Consider the following 10214-nt stretch of genomic DNA (forward strand, 5'->3'; position numbering starts at 1 on the left):
TCCTATGGGGGGAAAATCTATGGAATTCCCTAGATTGTAAGAGTTGATGAGATTTTTAAAATATCACAAAACAAAAGGCATCTGGAATTCTTGCTCACTTTATTTTTGAGACCAGAACTCTGAGAAGACCAAATGACTGAAAGAAAATGGCCCTTTGGGTTAAAGGACTCAGCAACTGATTGGTGGGGCTCATTGACTTCTTCTTGAAATGAATCTGGTTTAATAGGGCAAAAGAAAGGTATTCAAGATGTTATATTGGAACTCAGCCATCAACATAGTTTTATAAGGAGTGCAACATTCACCTTCTACCATGGTGGAATATACTTTGGTTGGACACCATTTTAAATCTCTCTTCTCCATAAGTTTCTAATTTAGTTTATTGGGAGGTCTCAGCTGCCGATTATGAATTATATCTCCAATTTTATAATGAAAACCATTGGGAATGTATAGTAAGCTCATAGTGAATATTGCTGGAAGGCATTTGTAAATTGAGAGCTATTCCTATATGACTCTAGGAAGATTTATGGCTTTCCAATAACCAGCCTTTCAGAGTTGAAGAGTCTTGCTACAGAGAAGTGAAAAGTTGGAGGTGTTTTTAGGGGATTAAAATTTTTTTTTCTACTTTTGAAAAACCATTTCATAATTGTAATGTGTAAGATTATCTCTTCTGAAACCCACTGTTTTATTCCTGTTTAAAAAAATACTTTACCCTATCAGATTCTAAATCCTATTTATAGGGGTCTCTGTCTTCATGAATCTGAAAACCCAGCTCAGTGGAAGCGAGGTAGATTGTAGCTCCATTGCCAGAGTTTATAATGAGTCCCTTCCCTGCAAATTCAGCAGGAATGTAGAATCCTGATACAGTAACACTGAGGTGCAAAGAAAAGAACCCAGATAATCTATATTTAATGATTTTGGTTATCAACACTATGGATCCAGAAACAAAATAAGAAATAAAACTAACATTAGCTTGTTATTAATCAGAGAAAAGTGGCTTACATAATATACCTAATATGAGCAAGAGTATTAATGGAGGTTCCCCATTATGAAGTGGTCAAAAAAGAACAACAACAACAACAAAAAAGTTAAGTGAAAATACAGAGTAAATAGGCACTTGAGTAAAGTGACAGATACATCACTGATTGATGGCCACATGGTTGGTTCAGTAATAAATGCTACCGTATTTCACCACATAACTGTCGCCACTGCTTAAAGGTTGCACCCTGTTTTTCTAGTCCAAAAATTGATTTATAACCTTTCCTCATGGGTGGTCACATGGTATAATTCTGTTCATCATGCCACTTGAAAGGTAAAGAGTGCAGCAATGTATTCACCAGTGTTATATGGATGTGCATTTGTCTTCTTGTGCACTGCAAGCCACCAGCTAGAATTCTCAGCACACTTGCATTATCAATGCTTTTCCAAAAACCGACTTGCATGCTTTGGGTAGCGCTCTGCAGTACTAATGGTAAACCCAACTTTCACGAGTGGAGCTGATGACTGTGTGTCAGATAACGAAAACCAGGATAGCAGTGCAGAATTTTCAGACACGGAAGATTAAGTTTTGTAAGTTCATACTTTACTACACTGTAGTACATTTTCAACGATAATGCAACACATCAATAATGACTAATGTGCTAACTACTATTTTCCAAACCAGAAAATAATTTGCTAAACTGTCATGAAGAAATGATGTGTGTTGATTTGGACTATTCAGTTTTGTTTTGGTTTTTTTTTTGGACTATTCAGTTTTAACATATCTTCAGGAGTATCCTGTGCATCCTAATCTTGCACCAAAGACCGTTTAGTAGTAAATGGTTTTTAAGTAATACTGGCACAATTTTTTAAAAAGTTTCACATAGTGGTTGTACCTCTTTTTTTTTTTTTTGCCAAAAATTTGGTATAAAATCTGCAACAATTATGCAGTAACATGCTGTATGGCACTTGAAAGGAGGGAGCTGTGAGCTACAAGTCAATTTGGGATGATGTGTCTTAGTTTGTTACTGTTGCATAAGTTGATCTTGATTTATTTTCTCACAGTTCTGGGGGCTTGAAGTCCAAGGTCTTGGTGTCTGCAGGTCTGGTGTCTTCTGAGACCTTGCTCCTTGGCCTGAAGATGGTTACCTTCTTGTTGCATCCTCTGGGCATGAGTGCCCTGGGTGTCTCCCTTTTTGTCCTAATCTGCTCTTATGAAGACACCAGTCAGATTGGATTAGGCCAGCCCAACAGTCTCATTTAAATTTAATCACCTCTTTAAGGGCCCCATCTTCAAATAATGTCACATTTTGGGTTACAGGGTTAGGACTTCAACATATGACTGGAGGAATGGGCATTTCAACTCAAAACAGAGAGAGAGTGGGGAAACATGCAATTTACAAAGACCAACTAGGGCTTACAGGGTTTATTCTCATCCTGAACAAACCCTCAAGACTGACAGATGTTTTCCTCTGTAGAAGACAGAAGCAATTTGTTCCCTGCAAGAGATGCGCTCATCCGCTCTGACTGGCAGAGCGACTGTAAGTTGACATTTAAGTGACACTCTTTTTGGCTTTGTAGGGCCAGGTGGAATCATGAGCTTTAAAAGCATTATTGGAGTGGGAAACAGGAGCAAGGACTGTACCCCACCCTCCATATACCCATCCACTGCACACACCCATGGGGCTAGGTTTTTATAATTGATGCCAGCTTGACCATTAATGAGGCATTAAAAATGGTCACCCACCACCAGACAAGTTGTGGTTGATCTTTGTGGGTTTAAATAATTTATTTGAAGTTCTCATTTTTCCTTTTTATTCTGACTGTATTCTTAGTTCATTTTCTGTTTTCAGAAATGGATTGCATTTCATGTTTCACCTCCATTATAAAATTTCGACTTAGTAGGATTTTCATCGTCCAGAAATTCTTTTGGATCTTATGGAAGCTGTTTATAGGAGCCTGTATTTTTATTGGCTTTCTTAAAATTATACCAAAAATCAAACAAACAAATCTTGGCCCCTTCTCCTCCTCCTCTTCCATTTGAATCCAAGTAGAATCCATTTACTTGGGAAACTCATATTTCATTTCATTTTATTTATTTATTATTTTTAATGTGTTCTAATTAGTTATACATGAAAATATTTCATATTTTATATTTTGCAATTTGGAGACTGTGCTGGAACACAGTAATCTTTCTGTGCACAAAGAGTTTACTTTGTTTTCTCTTTCTTTTCAACTTAGGGATTGATACAACCATTACTTCTATTCAGATTATGGAAATCCAGCAAATAATAGATCATCGGTATTGCAGTAGAAGCCTTCTATGTGGGTAGGTGAGCCTCCCCATGATGCCCTGGTTATTTCCATAATTTACTCAGGGCTCCCGTTTTTGAGACCGGAATGAAATTTAAAGCTATGTGTTGTAATCAATGTGTGCTTACATTACTCCTTAAGTGAAAACACATTGGTTACATGGTAGAGAAAGGAATCATAAAGTGGTTGGTATTAGCAAATGTCAATAAACCACAGCCCCAATGATTCCAGTCTCCTGCTTTAATGGATAAGTCCAAAGTAAAATGCCTAGGAAGCAGCCCCGTGGCTGACTCTCTGAGGGCACATGCCACAGGCACAGAGCTGCTCATTAATTTTTTAGACAAGAAAGACAGACATGGTTACTCAGGGCTCCACGTTATGAGTGAGCTGACATTTGTATATTTTAGTAACTAGGGCTATCATTATTTTAATTGCTGAAAAAAATGACTTAGCTTTTTCAGTAAGGATAAAAAAATCTAGATTTTACAAAAGTTATCAGCAACCTCCATCTGCAGTGTCATATGCCACATCCCCTGCATGGGGTCATGATACACCTAGAATAGAAGGTAAACCACTCCAGCAAGCACAAATGCAGACTGTAAGCACGAGGAATGGGGAGTGATTTTTCTTGATTTGGTAAATGTTTTATTGGATGTCTATTAGGTTTAAAGGCAAGGCCTGTATTTTGAACTGTGTCACAAATCCTGTGGATTTTCAGCCTTATTTCTTTTTCAACCTGATAGAAATTGGCTCTAAGTTGATGGTCCTGCTTGGTGCTTTATGATTTGTTTATGGTGCATCTATTCATATCACACTGAATTCTCACAAAAACCCTAAGAGGTTGGTATTACTTATCCCTATTATGTAGTTTTCAGTGAACTTGAAAAAGTTTGTCTAAGATCACTCATGTAATGAATATCAGAGTCAGGTATTAATTAATGTAGGATGACATCATGAAAAAGAGTCAGACGATTTAGGCTCAAATCCTAGGACTTGGGCAAAATGTTTATTCTCCTTGCATATTCATTTCTTATCTATAAGATGAGAATATTATCAACTGAGCTGGGTTGCTGTGAAGCATGCAGATATTGGGAAGCACATAATAGGAAATGAATTCCATTCATCTAAGTTCCCCAGTAGAACAAAATGCTCCTCATAGCCCAAGACAGATCTTTCTCTCTATATATATATTTTAATACATTCATTTACTGAGAGAACACTGTTCTCAACTTGGTACACAAGTATGCTCTTATCTTTTTTGGTTTTTTGAGGTAAAGTAAAAATTGTCTGTATTCAAAGTGCACAGTGTGGTTTCATTTTGATATTTCTATACATGATGGAATGGCAGTTCTTTCAATTCCCTATATTTTTGCTTTCACATTTTTAACAACTTAGTTTAATCTAAGATGACTGGCTCTTTTTCCTGCTTACTTGATTTTAAGTTGTTTCTTCATAGAATTCATGTAATTAAGTTGGTTATAATTCATTTTAAGTTATTTCTCCATATAATTCACAGGATGACCAGTCACAAGGAACACTTTGTTTTAGATATAAATATGCCATTTTTTTCTGGGATTTTTTCATTACAATATGAATCATTGGAACTCTCTGCTCCCCCAAGTATTTCTTAAATTTGTGGGATGGGAAAAAGTTACGAATAAACAATTCTATCTTAAAATTTTCTCATTACTAAATGTTAATTAGGGCTATGATGATAGTAGTAGAATCAGAAAAGAAATTTCCCTTTCCTATATTTCTATGTAGGTTGTTTTTATAACTCAGGACCATTGACTTAAAGTCTAAGTTCTATCAGGTTAAGAAAGAAAGAAGGCTGAAAAACATCCATTGTTGTAAAGGGAATGATTTAAGGTTGAGAATTGCTATTTATTACTCCCAGTCCTCCTTCCCAGGAGAACCCTGAGACCGAGGTCTTTGCCTCGTTCGTCTTCTGAAATCTGTATATCTGTAATGGGGACTGAAGTCATTTCCTCTGTGTTTAATTTTGCATATTTGGTCTGGGATTTGATTTTTTTTCTGTATGTCCTAAAAAAGAACCTTTGTGGTATATTTTATATTAAGATATAAATGAGATCATTCTGAAATTTGACAAGTATGTCTCTGAAAACCAAAACACTATACTAGTTTAAACTCAAATGCCTATATTTATTATTTAATATATAATATTTCACAGTTTACATATATATATAGTGAGTGAAAAAAAACCTTTTGACACCTTTCTTGCATACTTTGATTTGTGGTTTTAATTTTTTCATATTTAGACCTGGACATTATAATTACAACATTCCTGTTAATAAGTACACACCTACCAATGTCAAATTCTCTCTGGAAATCAAGTAAGTACATGATATAAAATACAATTTTGGTTTTTCTTATGAATTGAACAGCAAGTCTGAATCTACTTCACAATTTGATCAGTAAGTTAGGAGGTAGAAAGTCATCCGTCAGCATTTACTAATGATGTGTGGAGAGGTGGTGAGTGAAGGGAGGGTTTTCAGTGTGAGGACTGGGAACATCCTTGTCCCTCGAGGGAATGGAAGGGCTACACTCACACCTGTGAAGTGGGAGTGACTTTGGTTCCATGCTCATGAGCTGCAAACGGTCTCCCTTCGGATTGGGTGGGAACAACAGTAATAACTTGGCCCCTGAGTGGGGTGGGATGCGTATTTTGTTGAGATCCTGGTAGCAATGTTAATTAATGCAGATACCACCCCTTTGCTCCAGGACAGAAGGGGAAAAAAAAAGAGGAGCCAGAATTTGGGATTGGGCAGATCAGTGTTCAAATTAGGTCTCTGTCACTAATCCTACGATCTTAGAAAAGTCATGTCTCTTCCCTAAGCTACCATTTCTGCTTCCATGAAATGAGTGTTGCATTATACCGTGGCACATTGCTGGGGGAATCATGGCTGATGCTGGTGAAGTGAGCAGTTGGCATTTGCTGAGCACAGGCTTCTGTGCTAGATACCGTCCACGTTAACACTGGGTCATAGAATTCTCACACCGACCCTCCCAGGATGGCATTTTTTTCAGTTTATGTTTTACAGATGGGAACTTTTGGTGTAGGGAAGTCAAAAAAATGTGTCGTGAAACACAGCTAGTAAGTGGAGGGGGCTGGGCTCCCACAGCAGCCCTCCCCTCTCGCCTCCCCTGGGAGAGGAGATGCGGAAGAGCATTGCCCCTTCCTGACTCAGTAGGCACTCAATAAATGGTGGCTTTTAATTTATCTGCCTTCCCTTCAAAATCACAGAACTGTAATTTAACCTATTCTTATTTAATACTTTAAATAACTATGGTACTTTGATTTTCAACCCACTTCACTCAAAAATTGTGCCATGAAGAAACCATGTCTCTTGGATTTAGTCTCTCCTTTTTCCTCCTCCATGTTTCCTCTTATCTCCCCTTCCTCTCCTTCCCTTCCTTCCCTTCCCTCTGTCCTCCCTACTCTGCCCCTGCTCCTCCCTCAGTTATTCCCCCACATCATCCTCCGTTGCCCCTCCCTCTCACTTAGGCCTCACTACATGCCTTCTCTCATCTGCTTTGCCCACATGAAGAGGCTCAACTTGACTCAACTGCTCACCTTAGAAAGATCATTTCAAGCAGCTAACGTTTCATGACAGAATTCACCATCTTTCAAGGCAGGGAGAAAGCTAAATGTACTATTCTTACAAGTTAAATGTACTAGCACTCCTTGAGTAACCTGGAATAGCATTTCCTTACTCATTTATAGCTTTCAAGGAAGGAAATCAGATTATATGTTATAACTTCTGAAGTGGCAGTAGATCACCTTGAGCTTAGGCCTTTTGGCTTATGAACCATCTTAAAAATATGGTTGATTTAAAAATAACACATAGAGTAGTCCTGCCCTATTCAGTTTCTCGTTCTACAATTTCAGTTACCCATGGTCAATCACTGTTTTAGTCAGCTTTTTTGTTGCTGACTAAAAGAGCTGACAAGAACAATTTTAATAGGAAAAGTTTATTTGGGGCTCATAGTTTCAAAGGTCTCAGTCCACAGACAGTTGATTCCATTCCTTGGGGCCGGAAGTGAGGCAGAACATCATGGTGGAAGGATGTGACAGAGGGAAGACATGGCCACCATGAAGCAGAGAGAGTTCACTGGCCAGATACAAAATACATACCCTAAAGACATATCCCCAATGACCCACCTCCTCGAACCACACTCTACCTGCCTTCAGTTACCACTTAGTTAATTCCTGTTAGGGGATTAATTCACTAATTGAATTAAGGCTTTCATAACCCAATTTTTTTACCTCTAAACCTTCTTGCATCATCTCACACATGAGCTTTTGGGGGACAACTCACATCCAAACCATAACAACCATAGTGCTAAACTATTAAATGGAAAACTGTAGAAATAAACAATTCATAAATTTTAAACAGTACATTTTTATAATTGTTCTCTTTTATTGCTAGTTACTGTTGTTAATCTTTTACTATACTTAATTTATAAATTAACTTTTATCATAGGTGTGTATATGTAAGAAAAAAACAGTATAATAGGGTTTGGTACTATCTGCAGTTTTAGGCGTCCACTGGGGGTCTGAGAACTTGTCCCCCACGGATAAGGGAGGGGACTAGTGTAAACTCAACTGAGATTATAAATTGTTCCCATCTGAGCAGAAGTATTGTTTCCAAAGAAAGATGGATCTCATCCTCTTAGTGATGATTAATGAGTCACTCTCCAGAGAGGAACCATCCTTTTTTAAAGGCCTTCCACTCTGATAACTTTAAAACCTGGTAATTTCTCATGGGACTTTCCCCAATCCCCTACTTATGTTTGCCTGCCTTGTTATTTCAAATAATATCTACCTAGAACAGGAGTTGGCAGAATCTAAAATATTAGATGCTTCAGGTAAGTGCAAATTTAGCTGCCAGTGTGAGGAGAAGGGAGAGGTCCAAAGATTATTTAAAAATCTCTGGAAATAGTAAGTTCTGAAGTGAGGTGGTCTAAGTCATGACATTAAGGTCTTACTAAACATCGAATAGTGTTTCAGAGTTATCTAAGGATGGCTTGCTTTCTGTAATAATGAGATGTAAGCTAGCCTATCGGTATCACTGAGCCTTGTAAAATAAAATGCCTATTGTGAACTTCAAAGGGATTTCTGAGCCACATTCCCAACAGGCCCTCTTTTTATCGGGGTGTAGCCTGGTAGGAGCTGAAAACTGCTTCTCCATTTGTCCTCTTTCCTTTGTGTCTTGAAGCACAACAGAGCCATTGATAGTCTTCCAGTGCAGATTCACCCTGGGAAATATATGTTTCCATAGTAAAATGGAAACCAAAGGGATCCAAAGCCAAGGAGAAGCCTTCCAGGAGATGACACAGGTAATGTTTTCTGGCTCCTTGACGTTACGTCTCTGTCCAGTGAAGTATGGTTAGAACTGTGGCCTCTGTCCCCTGCTGAGGGAGGGACACACTGAACATCCCTCAGCTGGCTGAACCTGGTCAGAGGGTTGGGCTCAGCCTCTTTGTGTCCTTTAGAAGCTGCAGACTGTTCTAGTGGCACCTATCCAAAGTCGTTGTTGCAGACACCTCTCCTGCCTTCTTGGCCTGTGCTCCTTCCATGCAGTGTGAAGTGTGGTTATGAAATGGATCTCTCTCATTCATTATTTAGGGATACCAGCACATTTGGAGCCTTCCTGTTGCCCCGTTCACTGACAGCGCGTACCACTTCCGTGTGGCTGCACCGGTAAGCTTGCTTTTTTTTGTTTTCTTTTCAGTAAGAAATTGATCAATAAATAAATAAGTAAAATACTTCACGGTTAAGTTTTACATTCCTCTTTCATTGCTTCTGTTCTGACAGGACCTGGCTGACTGTTCAACAGATCCTTTTTTTGCTGGAATATTCTTCACAGACTACTTCTTTTATTTCTATCGACGCTGTGCCTAATTTATTCAAGTTTGGGGATTTCACCAAAGAAAAATGCTCAGAAATTCAGTTAACAGAAACAGAGATCCTCTGGCAACTTTTTTCGTCTTTTTCTGTGAACCATTTCACATTTATTGCTGAAGGACTTTTTCAGGTTTGGCTTCCAACAGTTTTGAGGCATTACTGAGGAGAATAAAGTGTCTGCTGGAACCTGAGAGAATGTGGTGTTTGAGTTTGTCATGACTCTGAAGAAAACATTTCCTGGAGTAAATGGTACTGTTGCATTTGAAAATACTGCTTCTGGTATTAAGGAAGCTGTAAAGTCAAATAAGCAGGTCTAGTACTACTTTTATCTTATGGCGTTTTGAAATTTGGGGGGAAAAAAACAGAAAGGCCATTTCAAGTTGGACCTGCTAAACAAAGATTCTTGAGCATATGTGACGTGGTGGAGGTGGGAGTGAGTGGTGTCTGATGCTGAGCTCAAATTGAGGCAAATTGTGTGTGTGTGTGTGTAACATTAGAGTTCAAATGTAGTGTGCCAATTAAATGGATTTAAAAGAGTTGCAACTCTTCTTTACAGTGCTCAATGGGCACTAAACTTCCTGTGTGGTGGGATATGCCCTCTTGTGAAGTCAGAAGCCCAAACTCCACAGGGCCCACTATTCTAGAAACTAGCGACTCTAGCTTATACTGCCTTGCTCATGCATGCCTTGGACACCACAATAAAGGTTCAAACCTGCAGTTCCTCCCTCTCCCTCTGCCTCCTGAAGGACCTGGGTGCTTCCCCATCTGAACTCCTAAGACATGGTGAGACCTCTTTTCTTGGAAAGGTAAGAAAAACATCTTTCGAGTCTCCTGATTTGTTGACTTTATAATACCTCCAATTTTCTGTTACCGTGCTCTGTTTTAGAACTTGAGAAACCAAGCTGCTCTCACTGTACTTCTGGAGAACAGGACAGTTGAATGGCTGGTCTTCCCTTTTCCTACTGTTGATCTGTTGGTCAACTCCAATGAGGCTATT

General features: G+C 38.6%; 1 protein-coding gene across 1 annotated transcript in view; it reads left to right on the forward strand.

The window, feature by feature from the left end:
- The window catches only part of Myrfl (myelin regulatory factor like), a 77794-nt gene extending 68392 nt beyond the window's left edge, over positions 1–9402 (forward strand). Inside the window, exons 18-23 of the mRNA XM_047549796.1 lie at positions 2454–2516; positions 3217–3304; positions 5568–5642; positions 8529–8649; positions 8939–9013; positions 9128–9402. Coding sequence (XP_047405752.1) covers positions 2454–2516; positions 3217–3304; positions 5568–5642; positions 8529–8649; positions 8939–9013; positions 9128–9214 — 509 coding nt within the window. The 3' untranslated portion in view covers positions 9215–9402. The remainder of the gene's footprint in view (positions 1–2453; positions 2517–3216; positions 3305–5567; positions 5643–8528; positions 8650–8938; positions 9014–9127) is intronic.
- Positions 9403–10214: the final 812 nt, after the last annotated feature.

This window comes from Sciurus carolinensis, chromosome 4 (assembly GCF_902686445.1).
Source record: "Sciurus carolinensis chromosome 4, mSciCar1.2, whole genome shotgun sequence".
Classification (NCBI taxonomy): domain Eukaryota; kingdom Metazoa; phylum Chordata; class Mammalia; order Rodentia; family Sciuridae; genus Sciurus; species Sciurus carolinensis.